Consider the following 16,893-nt stretch of genomic DNA (forward strand, 5'->3'; position numbering starts at 1 on the left):
CTGATGGTATGCGGTGCGGTGCGAGCTTTTATCGCAGCTGTAAGTGAGTCGTTGGCGCTGGCTGCCGTATTGCTCGCGAGGCTTAGGGCGGTGGCACCGGCTGCAAGGGGCTTACGGTACCTTTTAAGGTTTTTCCGAGGTCCGGAGCCTTGAAGAAGTGGATTCCTGGGTTGCCGAAGACGGTGTTTGACCCTGTTATCTATTTGGAGTCAATCCTGGGATCAGGACCGGGAATTCACGAGGTTTTTCCGGGGGCATAAGATTCAGCGTTCTACAGCTGGGGCACTTCGTCTTCTTTTTCTTACCAAAAGCTTTTTGAAACAAAAAGCGGCGCGGCTCTACGGCAACGCCGGCTCGGTGACTCGATAGCTTCATGCCTCCGGTAGGGTCGCAAAATTTGGTCGCGAATGTAGGTCGAAATTCTTTAATCACGATTTCCAAAAAAAAAAAAAAAAAGTCGACTTATATTTGAATAAACACGGTAGTCAGCCGCGCGACGAGACACACATTATGAAAGCGATTGGCGCGAGCGACGAAGGCGATGAGCGACGTTTTCTAGAAGCCCGAGAACCGAGCGGCGCAAGCAGCGAGAGTGAGAAATCTTCATCGCTCGGCGCCGGCACTCGTAGCTTCTCGCCGTCGCTCGTCTCGTTGATTGCTATATTGCTTACATGCCGTTCAGAAAGGCGCTTTAAGTGCTTACCATTGCATTGGGACCGGCCTCGCATCCAACCGTAATCAGTCTTGACTTTTTTTGAAGGCGCCCAGGTAGAAGTTAACATCGTACATACATCATTTTCAAGCATGCCTCCTCGTTCATTGCTCGATTTACATTTTCGGTAAATGAGAAACCGCAATTAAGCACAATTATTCTAGTTTAAAAGTGTCACGAACACTTGGCACGCATGGTTCCACTGTAGCGAAACTCAAGTAATTTAAAAGTAGAACGAAAACGGGACGAGATTCGCTTACCGCTTTCCGGAGACAGAGGCCTTCGGATCCTAGGCCTCACGGCCGAACTTGGAAGTCGCCTGTGGTCCGGCGATCGGACGAGTCGAGCCGGCCGCGTTGTGCTGACCCCGGCTGACCACGCCTGGTTCAACTATGAGAGGCGCCGTCGAGTTGAGAGCCAGAGACGCAGTAGAAAAGAAAAGTAAAACATCTGTCCCGTAAAACGTAGAACGAGCCAGCGACGAAAACCGCTACGTCGCCATCTCCGTGACGAACGGAAGCGTGGAAGCCGGGAACTTAGAAAGGCCGCGGCAGCGGAAGCCACCGGGCGGAAGCTTTACGTTTCGGTTTCGCTTTTCTCCGACGCCGGTATCGGTTGAGGAATCGTGGAGGAATCGTGGGGTTTCAGCTGGTTGCGACGAGAGGAACCACGAAAAGACAGCGAGTTGGCCGAGTACGAGTCACGGCCCACGATACGAACAACGGGCCCTTAGCCGCTGTCGACAGGCGATGCGGTATCCGCGGCTTTGTGTCACGATCGGTTTGTTGCCGTGCATGTTGACTCAAAGCTCGAAGTTATGCAGTTCCGTTCCGGCACCAGCCGCAGCGCGTTTTCCGGTGCATCGCACGTGGAGGCCTTTCGACGCATTCAGTGAACGATAAAGATCGTGCCCGCTGTCTTCGGTGCTGTGGAAGAAGTTGCAGGACGGAAGAAGCATCAAAACCAAGGCGCTTAGGACTCCAGGCCGGGCCGCCGGTTCACTCTGAACGAGAGGCGACGTGTGTACGCACGCTTTGAGGAAGCCTCCGCGTTTTGCCGCGCCAGACGTCGCTGATCGAGACCGGACCAACCGGACCCCGAGTCCGAGACGCTCTTGCGCAGCCAGGAATGGCACCGAGTTAGGAGCTGCTCATTCTGCGCTACCATGCAGTGCTCTACAGTGCTCGGAGCTCTCGGTGTCGTTCGTGCTTGCACCGAAGCCTTTGTGACCCCTTCGGACGCGCAAGTCGTACTTCGCAAAGGTTTGGACGGGCCGCCCTCACCGAGCAGCTCCGCTATATTCCGCTTACTTATGATCTCAATAAAAGCTTGCATTTGTTCTCGGGGAAAAGATTGTGGGACCGCTCACCGCGCCTCCGACGAGGTTGGCCGTTGCCATGTTCTCAGCTGTTCACTCGCTCCCGCAGCGAGCGCCTTCCGATAATCCTCCCCTTCCAAAATGCAATGCGTCCTCCGTTTACATGGGTGGAATGAATGCGCACTCGCCATCTCGATCCACCTCTGTCCAGCGACTTCAATGCGATGCGCTTTCTTTGCGCATTATGCCGTTTACATGACCGTATATTGAATGCGGCAACTGGATTCAGTGCGACTAAGTCGCATTCATGTAAACGCGGCTTATGTTCTATTCGACATGTATGGTGTATGTAACGATACCGGTGGTAAATGATGGACGTTTTTGTTGGAAGATGTCGGTCGTCTTTCTGCATATATGATTTGGTTATACCGGTGGTCCTGCGGTATAAGCGTTTTTGGTGGAAAGATGTCGATCGCCTACGCCATCGGACGCAAAATCATACCAGCCACAACGAATCATATCGGCAGGCAACCTGGCTGCCAGTATAGACAGACATGGAGCCATAGCGGTGCCGGTATCTCCAGTTATGCAGCACGCCAAACCAAACTAGCTGCATCCATAATAACAAGAAATTATGTTGGTGCCATACCAGGACTGTACAAGCACCAGATTTGTTTCTTGTACGTTTTTCCAATAGGGTGAAGTTTCAGCAGGGTGCCTACCTGCAGAGTGCTCCATACTCTCTCTCTCCGTCAATCTGAATGGACTTCCCATCGCTGGAAGTTCGCGAAAGCAGTCTTGGCCGATTCTTGTTTCAGTCAAGGAAAGCGGTGGACAGACCCCTTCTCTTGCTGCTCTCTACGAAGGAGACTCCAAACCTGACGATGTGAATATCTTCATGAAAAGTTCGTAGAAGAGATGGGAACATTGATGACCCAGGGCATCCGTCTGAGCAGCAAGGTGCATGAAGTAAGGCTTCGTTCCTTCGTCTGCGATGCCCCAGCCAGGGCATACCTCAAGAGCGTAAATTACACATGGCATACTTCGGATGTGAAAAATGCGCTCAAAAAGGGAAGCATGATGGCGAGAGAATCATGTTCCCAGATGTCGATGCCCCACTGCGCACCGACGAAGAGTTTAGAGATTGGGTGAATCTTGACCATCATTGTGGCACTTCACCACTTTTGACACTGGGCGTTGGTCTGATCAGCATGTTTCTACTTGACTATATGCATCTAGTCTGTCAAGGTGTCTTGTAGAAACTGCTCGTTCAGTACTGGACATCATCAACACCATTCGTTTCTAAGCTTCCCATCAGATCCCAACTTGAGATCTCGGAACGAGTGCTACCATTCCAGGCACCAAGTTCCTGCAAGTTCAACTGCAAGCCATGCTCGCTGAATGTGCGAGAGCACTGGAAAGTGGCCGGGTTCTGCAGTTTTGTGCTCTACTTTGGACCAGCGCTGCTCCGGAAACATCTGGAGAAGCAGTTCTACACGCACTTCATGAAGCTCAGCATTGCCATGTCTATACTAGCCAGCCCCAAGTTTACACTTGCACAGATCTTGCATCTTGGAGAGTCTCTGTTGAGACGGTTTGTCTCTGAGGCTGGCACCCTGTACGGGAATGAAATCTATGTATACAACATCCACTCCTTGATTCCCCTGGCACAGGATGTCCGGCAGTTTGGCCCCGTGGACACATTTTCAACGTTTCCTTTTGAAAACTTCCTTGGGAAGCTGGAGAAGTTGGTGAGGGGGCCTGCCTTGGCTCTGCAACAAGTGATCAAGCGGAAGTCAGAGCTCGACTCCGCCTCCACGCCGAGTTCTGCAGAACAAAGCCCAGCTAAGCTAAAGCAACACCTTGACGGACCAGCGCCTCTAAACTTCCTGGGAAGCCAGTACTTTGAACACACTTTGGAGGGCACACGGCTTTCTGTCATGCCGTCCGACAATTGTGTCCAGCTGAAGGATGGAAATGTGGTCCTCATCAGGAACTTTTTACAAGAAAATGGGGGGCACCGCATCTGTGGCCAGTTTTTCAGAGCGCTTGATAGCCTGTGCATCCGTGTAGTGCCCTCCTGTGAGCTTGGAATCTTCAAGGCGTCAAGTCTTTCAGCAGAGTACTCGTTGTGGAGCGTGAAAGACATCAAAAGCAAATGTGTCTGCTTGTCACATGGACGGGCTCCTATGCTTTTATTTCTCTCACTTACTTGCATGTGTAACAGTATCCCTCTGGTGTATGTCTTCTGAGCGGCGAATTTTTTTCAGAAATAGCTTAGAAAGTAAATAGTATACTTCTTTCCAGATAATGTATCATGTTGTTAATTTCAAGGAGGATTATGATGCTTTGTCAGTAATCCCATCAAATTGGTGTAAATGTGACCACACAGCTTGACCACCCTATAGAGGCAACAGGCTGAGAAAGGCTGTCAAAGATTGCGAAGAGCCCTCTGCTGGCTGGGCTTTGCACCCATGCAGAGTCATAGGATCATCGTGTAAGTCCAATAATTGACATCAAATATTAGTTCTGCACTTTGCAATTTCTACGCTAATCCCACAAACAGTCATTCGCTTGCGAGGCTTTACCTAATGTATTGTGACATGTCTTATATTGGAGCTTTTATGTATCATATTCTATGTATTTCAAGTGTTTCTACCTTTCACATTGCATCCCAAAAAAGACTGATAAATGCAAGTAGTGCCTATGTTAATCTTCATCCATTTCATGCATTTCCTTTTTACACTCTTGAACATTCCCTCTTCTATTTCTGGCCGAAGCTTTTGTTTTTGGCATATGAATGTGTAATGCAGTGGAGGTAGTTTTATTTCTGGAAGTTTCTTATTATGCACTCACAATTCAGAGAATAATATACAACCAAAAAATCTACTTATCTACAGTTTTGAGTTTTTAGGCCACAAGATCCACATTTTGTCTGAATTTATATCGAAAAGTCATTATGCTTCTGTGCCACTTACGGAGAAAAATCAACTGCTGGTCCACATAGCTGCTTATTGGCTTTGTTATATTCTTAAGTGTCTGTTACATAAATAAGTAATAAAAATACTGCCAGATCAACAGTCTTACAAATTTTACCTGTTCCCTTCCCTTAAAGACCAACACTCGACCTTGGTCCTCTGCAGGGGAGCTAATCGTCTTAGCGACCTCCTCTCCTAATCTGTGAAGGGGAGCCACTTGTTGAAGGGAGAGATGGGATGATATAGAAGAGAGTGGAAAAGTGGAAAGCCCGTAAAGTGTTTTTGGCCTTTAAAGGGACACTAAAGAGGTTTTTCAAGATGCTTGATATTGTTATATTATATATTGTAGAAGACGAAACCGCTTATTAGCCCTGTGACAATAGGAATACATGCAAACTACAGTTCTCACCTCGCCTTCCTCAGGAAGAGTGATGTGCCTGCTCGTCTACTTCCTAGAACGTGTGTAAGTAATACTTGCGGGAGACATTTTCTTGCTCACTCCCATGCTATATCTAACTCCAACGATGATAGATTAAGTAGCTAGCCCAAAAAGTCTTAGAGGCAGTCCGCACCATGATCAATCCATGCGCGCGCTGGTTTTTCACTCAAATCAATCGACGGGGGATGCCGTCGCTCGCAATTGGCTGACAAGCGCCCTTGTCTCCCTACTGGTGCTGCTGCTGGAATCTACACCACCCGTACCAGGAGGATCTTTGCGCTCAAAAAGGAGTATGTCACGGTCTTTGATCCCGTTTTGATAGGAAAATACTAAATAGGCAATGCATAATATTAATTGTTGAATTTTTAGGAAGCTCATGGCCCGTAGAATGAGTTATCACAACAGATAGACAATCTCAGAAATCACTTTAAGCTTCTGAGGTCATCTAATATTGTAATAACTCGCACTACGGGCCGTAAGAATTCTAAAAATCCCCAAATGTCAATTGTGTACAGCCTCTATTCCTACTAAAATGTGATCTAAGATTGTTGAATTTGAAGGAAAACCTAAATGTAGATTCTAATCTTTACAGGAATTACAGGGAATAGATTAAGCTTACACAATTGCCTGTACAAATAGGCAAGGCATGTTGCCACATTAAGAAATGTTTACCATCACTTTTGTTTATAGGTAATTAGCACGCAACTTTTTAAACTGTCGGGCAGTTTCGAGATGCAGCTGCCAAATGGCAAATTGGCCAGGTTGCTGTTTTTGTTACTTTCTTGATTCACTGCGTGCCGTTACAAATGTGTGGACGTGGTACGTAAGTTCATTGAACCTGCTGACTGATTATGTTCCAAACTCTGAAGCCTGATTAATATCCGAATAAACTGTTCGCACCACCTTGCGAGGCTCCCCATTTTCATATTTTTCTAACCACACACCTTGGTGGAAAAAGGATATCCACCTGTATTGATAAATGCCTCCTCGATTCAGAATTATCCAGTACATTTTTCTTATGATCTGTAACTCTGCTCGCTGGGACTAGCCTTTAAGAGACAATTCAGGCTGAAAATACGCCTTTTTGAGAAAGGGTACATTCTGGGACCCAATGTTGTGGGCTTCTCATTTAAAAATACTGCAAATCTGTTTAAAGAACAGCCTGTCTTTGAGGTGTGGGAGCACTGGTTCATGCTCTAGGTGAGAAACTTCCGGTCCACTATTATTGCTAGTCTGATATATTTAATATGCGTCACACATTGGTCATTATGGGATATGAATGTGTGCTGGTACTGTGCTCATTCAGATTGAAATAAGCAGAGGTAGGCGTTTTTTTTTCTATTACTTTAGTCATTACACTGCATGCAAAAATAACAATGAGCTAAAAGAGGATGAATGTATTTTGTGTTCGCATATTGACACTAATGTAGCCCATATTTGTGTGAACATAATGACATTAATGGCCAATATATTTCTACCTGATGCTGCGAGCGTATGTGTTAAACATAAAATTATCTGGGTTTTTTGTGTAAACTATTGGTCAGAATAATACCTTTATTAACTATGAAGTGCTCGCAGGCTCACATGATCTAGGCGTAACTTTGCCATAAACTAAACTATTAAGTTTTCTTCCTTCAGCGACATATGAAGATTCCAAAGAACAAAGAAAAGAAAGTAAAGGGGACAACCGACCTTGCGACAGAAGAAGAAGGGTCGCAGAAAAGAAAGAGAAAACCACCTCGGCACAATTTGTCATCATCCGAGAATGAGCAAGAAAGTCAACCAGTTGCAAAACACAGACATAGCATCCCACAAACGTCATTTTCTACATTCGTTCCCCCTCCTGTGCCTCCAATCCACTCCAAAACACTGGACACGCAAAAACAGGCTATAGCAAAAGCAAATACTCCACGGATGAGAGAAGCGAACCTGGGTCCCGCCAGTGATGGGGGCGAAGCGGCCTCTTGCGTGGTCGGCAGAGGCAAGGAAATCCGTGTGGCTCGGATGGCATTGGCAATACTCTTCGGCACCAACGTCATTCACGAGTACACACATGTTCGAAGACACGAAGCGAGGCCTCAGTCGGGACGTCCGACCTCTACCATCCCTGAGCGGACTGCCTCTCGCTGTGTCCCCACAACCCGCTTCGCTTGCACCGTCGTTCAAGTAATCTCCAAACAACGCGCACATAGCCATTCCTTCGAAAATCTGCCCAAGCTAGCCAAACGTGCCTCAAATTCTCCGTTCCTAACCCTCTCTCTCTCTCTCTCTCTTTTCCCGCACACATAGGCAGCTCGCAGCGCGCCTGAAGTGCCCGGTCGTCTACCAAAAAAGGAGGACAAAGAACAGGACGTGGCCTCATTCCAGCCTAAGCCGACCTTGGCAAACGCACGCTCCCAACAATGCCAGTTCGACCATCTCTAGCCGAGCTTGGCGTGCACGCTCCCAGCAAGACCAGCTTGACCACTACGATTATGAGTTCAACCAGCTTTACCAGCTTGTCTCCCAGCTTGACCACATTGGCTCCATGGAAAACCAGACTTACCAGTTAGGACCAGAATGGCTCCCAGCTGCACCAGATTAAATCTAAAACCAGATTGTAGTTAGACCATGCTGGCTTTTACTTAAACCAGACTGACCAGCTTAAATTTTAGCTTGCCCAGCTTAAACCAGCATGATTTCCAGTTAAACCAGTTGCACTACCACATTGACCAGTCTACCCCGCTTAGCTACCAACTTGACCAGTTTGATTTTCATGCTGGTTTTTCCAATAGGGTGGCACCCAATTTATTAGTTTCGTACTTGCGGCCTGCTCCCATGAGCTCAGATGCTACATATCCTCGGCGCTGACACAGTGCTAACTGACGCACAGACAGTGGTTCTCGGTACGAAACAAAGAATTTTATTAAAACCAGATTGGTTATCTCGCAACACGAAAAATACTAGACACACGGCAAAAACAGGCAATAGCAAAAGAAAATACTACACGAATGAAAGAAACGAACCTGGGTCCCGCCAGTGATGAGGGCGAAGCGGCCTCTTGCGTGGTCGGCAGAGGCAAGGAAATCCGTTTGGCTTGGATAGCAATGGTGATACACTTCGGCACCACCTTCATTCACGGGCACACACTCGATCGAAGACACGAAGCGACGCCTCGGTCGGAACGTCCGACCTCTTCGCGCACTGAACGGACTTCCGATCGCTGTCTCCTCAAAAGCCGCTTCGCTTGCACCGTCGTTCAAGTAGTCTCTGAACAAAGCGCACACAGCCGTCCCTTCGAAAATGTGCGCAAGCTACCAAAACCTGTCTCGAAGCCTCCGTTCCTAGCTCTCTCTCTCTCTTTCTTTTCTCGCACATAAAGGCAGCTCGCACCGCGCCTGAAGCGCCCGGTCGTCTGCCAAATACGAGAGGACAAAGAAGAGGACATGGCCTCGTCCCAGCCCAAGCCGACTTTGGCACGCGCGCTCCCAGCGATGCCAGTTCGACCATCTCTAGCCGACCTTGGCGTGCGCGCTCCCACCAAGACCAGCTTGACAAGCACGATCATGAGTTCGACCAGTTTCACCAGCTGTCTCCCTGCTTGACCAGCTTGTCTCCCAGCTTGAACAGCTTGACTCCCAGCTTGACTCCCAGCTTGACCACATTGGCTCTATGGAAAGCCAGTTTGACCAGTTAGGACCAGACTGGCTCCGAGCTACACCAGATTGAATCTTGTGGGAGCCGAGGGTGAAAGACGAGGCAGAGGGCACGTGACAGGCGGTCGGCGGAGAAGACACGAGCTGGTGCAAGAGATTGCGTGCTGAGCGAGGCTGAAGCTGGACAGGAACGACGGAGCCGGGCTGCCTGGCCTGGCCCATGGCGAACCCCGGAGCGGTCCACCAGCGAGGTCTGGAGCAAGACCGGTAAAAACGGCGAGCCCTGGCCATATGACCTGGGCTATGACGATCCCGGGGTGGTTCCGCAGTGAGACTGGGGCATTAATAGCCCGGGAAAGCCACCCTAGGCAGCGCTGGCATGAAAAAGGCGATCCGCAGGCCTGGACACGGACTTCGACTGTGAGCTCTGATCGACGGGCGACAACAAGGGTCGGCGCTCCTGGACTGCCGGCTCTCGCCGACGGGCAACTGGGAGGTACAGTAAACCCATTCGCTGTCATCTCGTTATGTTATGTCACTCCCTGGGTTACGGGCGGAGCGCATACCGATCGGGCGGCGATTATTAGTAGAGGGACCACCATAAAGAATCCCACAATATAAAACCAGATTCTAGTTAGACCATGCTGTTTTTTACTTAAACCAGACCGACCACATCAAATTGTAGCTTGCCCAGCTTAAACCACCTTGATTGTAGATTAAACTAGTTTGACTACAACATTGACCAGTTCTACCAGTTTAGTTACCAGCTTGACCAGTTAGATTTTTATGCTGGTTTTTCCAATAGGGGCGCGGAAGCCTTTCTTCGGGGGAAGAAGAGGGGGAGCAGAACAAGCGGCGATGTGCGCAGCAGCGCGAATGGTTCCGCAATCGCCGCGAGGCCGCTATCGCCTAAAGATCAACTTCGTCGAGCGCTTCAGTTTCCCTTGCGAAAGCAGAGCAGATCACTCGCCTGGAAAGCCACCGCCGAGAACAGAAGCTACTGCTACAATGCTCTTCCTTCTTCACTATAATAAAAAGGCTGAAAGCTTTTAATCTAAGTGTGATCTTGTGTGTGTGAGTGTGTAATCTATGTGCGATATGAGTGATCAAAAGGTTTTCCTGTCTTTTTTGTGTTGTGGAGTCAATATGGTGGTTAGTCTTCCTGATGCTATGGCATATTTTTTCGCATATGGAGGCCAATACGTTTTGGGGGTAGCCAGCATCCTGAAGTCCGGTACTTGTGTTTCGACGCTTCGTGTGATTTGATGTTCACATGGCGTTCTCAGGCTGGATGACAGGGCTGTGGTGGCTACTCTCTGGTTTACGATTTTGGAATGCTCAGAGCTAAAGGGGAGGAAGCCTTTACCCGATCAGGCTTGGTACCACCAGCATACATGCGTATCACCGAATTCTAATGCCAATCAAGATACTTAATGATTTTCCTAATGGGAATCTCATATGTGAAGGTAAGCCCCATGCAACCATTATTGGAAACTTCTCAGCATGGTATTGAGGCACTCGCCATTTTGGGTGTCAACTACCCTCGTACACAAAATTAGAAAATCGTTCGCATACCGCAATATTGCCGCAATTCTCAAATTTTTGATGTTTTGTTGAATGGCAAGCCCACACGCACCGAGAAACACTTCACTGAGATAAGGACCCTCTTGGGAACAAAAGAACGGAGTTTGCATGGGTCCCCAAGTGGCTCTTTATCGTAGTGAAGTGTTTCTCCATGCTGTCTTCCTTCGTTAAGTCACCAAAAAAAGATAGGCGAACTCCAGATCGCCGTAGCACGGGCGCCAGCTATGCCAATATATATCCCTGGCAGAGAGGCTGAGCAAACATAAGCCTGTTTCACATGCAGCGATTTGTGTCCAAAATCGGTGCGGTGCCTGTCAATCTGCTACTAAAATCAAAGTTGCACAGTCACAGCAGCTTTGTGACTGGGTTTTATTAAAGACCCTTGACAGTTCTTTTAGAGGTAACGACAACCAATAAAAATGACAAAGCGCATTTCGCTGGAAACAAATGGCGGCATTGAGTTCAAACCTCTGCTGTACGCCGCCATTAAGTTCCTATAACGTTCACCGTCATGCAGTCGGCGCTTCAAAGATTGTCAATACCTGTAGGAATCTCTTATCTAGGGACTTTAGGTTCCATCAGGTTCGACTGCATTCGCAGCGTCGGTGCGATCGCTGGAAATTTTACGGGCTGCATTCAACAAGATCGCAAAGCGTCAGCTGTTATCGGATGTTTTTCTGAACGATTATCTCCAAACCACAAGCAAATTGCTGTGTCGCCTACCGCACAGACGTTTTTTGGCACAGTCACTGCATGTCAAAACAGCCCTTTCTCCGAAACTCACTCAAAGCCCCAATATAACCGAGCAAAGGTAACGAGAAAAAATGACCATCCAAAAAATTTCATAAACTACTGAAGGCACATTTTCATGGCTCGATCGCTGACGTGAACAAAAAGAAAGAATGAAGAAAACAAGAAAAAGATGCAGACGATAAAAATAACCTATCAAAACACTCCCTCGGCGACAACAATCGTTGCCGCAAAACGATATAAAAAGAACAAGATGAACAGTCGGCAATCATTTCTTTTCCCTATGGCAGGTCACCACTGTGAAGGTGGCGGTGAGGGGGGGGGGGGAGAGAGGGGTGAAAGGGGATAGATAAGAGTATTGTCGCGTCGCGTGTCCAGCCGTCTACCCCAGCCGTGCGGTCCGTTATCTTGCACGTTCTCCCCCACCACGTTCATCGTGGAGGAATCACGTGGGGGTCGGTGTCACCAGCTGTAAGTCCGCCCGTTGGCTGAAACCAGGCAGCACCAGCTCTGGTGGTTAGAAATGTTTCACTTTAACCAGATCGTTTGCCTTATTGCGCTATTTTCTTGTGGTTAGTTTCCTCGTTTTTCTTCATCCTTAGGGGTTTTTGTCCTTTTTTGTTTTGGGTTTTATGAGGTTTTTCGTGGAAGGAAAATGGGGTCTCCATGTTTGACCGAGCCGCAGCGGTTTCCTGCACTGAGATGGGTTAGGTCGACGCCATCGCGGAAAGCGAGATACGACGTCCACTTTATTTTTCCTACGGGATAGAAATACTTCACCTCACAATTTTCCTTCACCCCCGAGTGCGGAGCGAGATGGCGGCCCGCCGGCGACCGAAGATGCCCGAGATGCGCGGCGGCCTTGGCGTGGGACGCGCACTTCCTACTTGAATGCGCGGACATCAAGGACGAACGTGAGCGTTTGTTTCGTTGCTACATCATTCTTGGATGGAGCCCAAACACCCTTGAGAACCTAACAAGACCGCAAGGTAAGGCGGCACAAAATGTCCAACAGCGCTTGCGGGTTTCCTCGTCGCGACAGGGCTGGCCGGCAAAATTTCAGCCGCAACGGACGCGCGCAGACAAAGAATGTGCTAGCAGACGAGTTGCGGCGGGCAAAGGCCACCCCACTAGGAAGCCCTAGAGCACTGCACGGGCCGGAATTTCCAGGCCCGGCCCGATCCGGCCCAGTAGAGATACGGCCCGGGCCCGCCCCGGACCCAACAGAATTTTAAATTTTTATGCCCGGCCCGACCCGGCCCGGTAGGGACACGGCCCGGGCCCGGCCCGAGCCCGATGAGATTTTAAAATATGAGCCCGAGGCCGGCCCGCGCCGGAAAACTGGGACCGACAATTTTTTTACACGATAAATACGCCGCCCTCGAGGATGTATTTTCAAGAATATGGGCAAATTATTCACATCAATTGCGACAACCTTTGAACTCAAGGCACACCGAGAATTCGATAGACAAAAGGAAATGTTTTATCTATGAATTTCTTGAACAGATATTGCACTTTTCGTAGTTCCATTCAATTCGTTTTACGGAGAACTTTCCTTCCTAGATGTTTTTGTGGAGAAACAATGAATAGTTCATTGACTCTTTCTTCGGGCAGGTCCGCCTTGCTTGCATGACGTAGCCCGCCGCGCTAAGGTTCCTTTCACTACTAGCACACGGGGATGCACAGGATGCGTTTGGATAGAAGTGAGAGTTTCGAGAATTCCCTTTCGTTCGCTCTTCAGATACCGCAAAGCTCAAACACTCCTGAGCACAAGTAGTTCCTTTTGCCGTGCAGAAACTCCTCCAATTCAACGGTGGCTACTTTGTCATCCTCCTCGTCACACCAGTCTTGGAACAAACCCAGGCACCTTCTTTTCGAGGCGGGATCTCGAACGTCATCATCAGTTTCATCCTTATCTTGGGTCATTGCTTCAGAGACATGGGCAAGGAGCTCTCTGGCGTGCGCGTAGACTTCAAGGCGCTCGCTCTCAGGCAACATGCGGAGATGGCGGAACTGAGGCCAGAAAAATGTGGCGGTCTTTTGGAGGAGAGAAATTTTCAGCTTCGTGTCTAGAAAATGACGAGCACGGGCCTTGTTCTTCTCGATTTCCACTGCCTCTAGTGCAGCCACCGGAGCATGTTCCCGATGGTTCTTCAACGCGGAAGCGTAAAGCACAGCCAGAGGAAGTGTTGGACGGTTTTCGTCCTCAAGCACGTCGCTAGCATCTTTGAAGGGTTGCAGAAACTCGATTAACTCGTCGAGTGTTGTCTTGTTCTCGCTTTCCATCACTGGATTATTCCTTGACTCCAGTAAAGCTTTTATCTCCTCGGATTGAGATCAGACGGACTTTAGCATTGATACCTTTCGCGCACGCGGTTGCCACTTTCTCCTTTACGTCCACGGGCACGGAAGGTTCAGGGCATTAAAGGTGATAAAAAGAAATAAATACTTGCGATGTTCGATGAAACCTTGCACTTGTGACGACCGAGATGAGACATCCCGGTCTTTGAACGAACGACACTGAAGATGTCCTTTGGGCACCGACGTTCTGGAGTTCACTGCTGTGAGAAATTGTTTCCATACAGAGCTCTTAAAGTTTGTCTCCTCAACACGTTTGTAAAGCGCAAGTGATGCCAGGCCCGCCGATTGTCGATATTGGCGTACCACCTTCCATTGCTGCCACATGGACAGAAAATGGCGGTATAGAAAATAAATGATAGTACAATAAAAGTTTCTCTGGAATGATGGACTCGTCAAGCGTCTATTTCTTATTGGACGGTTGGTAACACGGGCAGGACAGAGGTCGACTCTATTGGTCATTTCAAACCCGGATAATTCTAGACGAAAAGAAGAGACAATCACAACGTCGCTAGTGCATCGTTTATAAGGCTGCGTAAACAAAAAAAGCTTTCAGCCTTATAGATTCCACGCTGGTGAAGAAGGAAGACCAGCGAAGCTGGACTTCCTACTTCACCAGCGTGGAAATCCACGCTGATGAAGAATCCACGTAAATACCGTAAATCAAGCGAACTCAAATAAACTACCCGAGACAGCGGTGACGACCAAGAAACGACGGGAAGGATCAAAAGTACCACACACACATACACACGAAAGCGGCGGCAGCGGTGTGGGAGGCTTAACGTCGTCGACCCATCTCTTGCTCGCGTGCGCTTCCTGCGGCGATGACTGCATTTTTTTTTCGGTTCCCTTCCCTTTTGAAAGTCTGATCGTTCCTTTTTAGACAGTCAGCAGCTCACACGCAGCATAAATTTACCAGAATCGGAGCCCGTACGAGGGAAGAAAACGTCGAAGCGGACCGGTTCAGTCGAAAAGTGTGGGGATCTGCGGGATTGCACGTAGTCCCGCGGTTACGGGGATAATCATAAATATAAAATTGGTACTTTCAACCTTGGTAGCGCGTTTTATTTTATGTTTATATTATATCTATAATAAATTGTACAATACTGCGCTTTTAAAACATATATTAATGTCGAATAAACGCTCACGAACATCCCACGCCGCTCGACAAGAAACGTTGTTTTTTTTTTCACCTCGATGCTAGCAAATGTTTCTCACGTAGTTGCGCTATGGACTTCCTTCTCCGACATTGCGACGTAACCACTCGGAGCGCCACGGCCTTCTCTTCTAGAAGGTGTTGCGTTGCCCCCAGCTACCGACGCGTCTGGTTCTCCCCCTCGCGTCGGTTGCCCTTCGTTGCCGACGCGGCCTCGCGCTCTCCTCCCCCGGACAGGTGTTGTTTACTCCTTGCGCCGCGCTCTGACTCGTAATTTCATCGGCGCTGCATTAATCTCGTGCAGCGTGCTTGCCCCGGAGCCTTCGAGGCACATCCAGGATCACCAGACGCCCACCGCGGACAAAATAGCTACCCAACCACCAAGGTATTCTCCCTCCTATTTACGTTTCTAAATATAATATGATAAGTCTTCTTTTAATTTTTTGTTTCGGAGAATAGCCTTATTTACGATTTTAATCCAATGATACATGAAACACATTGCTCAACATTTTATGAGGGTTTGTTATCCTGAAAGATGTAAAGCTTCACTTCTGATTAGAATAACTGCAAACAGATCTCTCAGTTGCGATGCCACTGAATTATATCAGTTCCAGCAACTATTTGCGAGACGAAACCACGCTCGTCACGCATCTTGGCTTGTTGCATTTAATTGAAATTCAAGTTCAATTCAACGGGCTTTATTTTTACATCGTTGCAAAAATGGTAACCGTGCTGGACACATTTTTGCTGTGCACAGTGAGAGTGTGCGTGGGATGCGCGGTGACCCAGCGCAGTTCGCATATTTCGTGCAAAATGTCCTTCGTGTCTGTCTCATGCTGTGATGTTTTTCTGGTGCGATAAGAACATTACACTCCCTGTTTGTGTCCGACCATTGCAAGTACCGCGTGCTGAACAACTCCCGGAGGAAATGTATTGGCGGCCATGGTCTAAACTAGTTATGACTCGTTCTGAACCGGTTCGTGCTTGTTGGAATCGTTAACCGAACCGGAACAATATACAAAGTGGTTAAACCCGAACACGAAGAGAACCGGATTAATAACACGTTTGGCATCCTGCACAATTCATTACTTGGAGAATCATGCTGACCTTCTTAATAATTCAAGCGCGCATGTGCTTGAATTTTGTTGTTATTGCGTCGTCCGCCTAAAATCGCCTTTCTAAGACCTTCTCGTAGTTGTAAACAACTTATATCTCAGGCACATGCGCCGAAAAGTCCGGGAAAGGGAACAAACAGTTCCCGTCGAAAAAACTTAATAAAATTCCTTATGCAGTTACTTGTATATAGTATGCTATATATAATACCCATCGCCGCACCTGCCATCTAGGACGCATATGGAAGCCGTCCTGCACTTGCGCAGAACAATTCTGACTCTTCCCTCTACATTCCACGAAGTGCGCACTTGCATTTTTTTTTTTAACTTCCTCCTGGCGAAGTTATAAAGGAATGCCAACGGAAATGTATCTACAACGATATGCAAACACAAAAGAAGTTAAAACTCTATTTCCCGGGGGTGGTTATCATTTGAGCCCGTTCTCGTTTCGACCTTCTCCTTTGGCCCTTCTCAAAACAACCATTCTCAAAAAGATCTTCTCGCTTTGACCCGTCGTATTTGGCCCTTTCCCATTTCGTCTTTCGCATTCCAATGCTCCTCATTTGTGCCCGTTCTCGTTTCGCCCTTTTCACCTGGCCCTTTTCGAAACAGACATTCTCAAAAATATCTCGCTTTGACCCGTCGCACTTGACTCTTTCTATACCAAACTCGTTTTTTAGGGTAATATTAATGCATTGATATGCATTGTGTGTCTGTGTGTGTGTGTGTGTGTTTGTGTGTGTGTGTGTGTGTGTGCCATACTACCGGCACACTCTCTCTGCTAAGGATCGTAGCAGTGCGCCGAGGTCGTCGTGAAAAGCTACTAGCTGACAATAAAACAGACCAACTAT

At 48.2% G+C, this 16,893-nt stretch overlaps 1 protein-coding gene across 1 annotated transcript in view; it reads left to right on the plus strand.

Moving 5' to 3' along the window:
• Nucleotides 1-3,064: 3,064 nt before the first annotated feature.
• The window catches only part of LOC115332093 (beta-alanine-activating enzyme), a 56,631-nt gene continuing 42,802 nt past the window's right edge, over nt 3,065-16,893 (plus strand). The window contains exons 1-2 of the mRNA XM_042287824.1: nt 3,065-3,178; nt 3,389-3,781. Coding sequence (XP_042143758.1) covers nt 3,065-3,178; nt 3,389-3,781 — 507 coding nt within the window. The remainder of the gene's footprint in view (nt 3,179-3,388; nt 3,782-16,893) is intronic.

Source organism: Ixodes scapularis, unplaced genomic scaffold (genome assembly GCF_016920785.2).
Source record: "Ixodes scapularis isolate PalLabHiFi unplaced genomic scaffold, ASM1692078v2 ptg000490l_1___fragment_3__unscaffolded, whole genome shotgun sequence".
In the NCBI taxonomy this organism is placed as follows: domain Eukaryota; kingdom Metazoa; phylum Arthropoda; class Arachnida; order Ixodida; family Ixodidae; genus Ixodes; species Ixodes scapularis.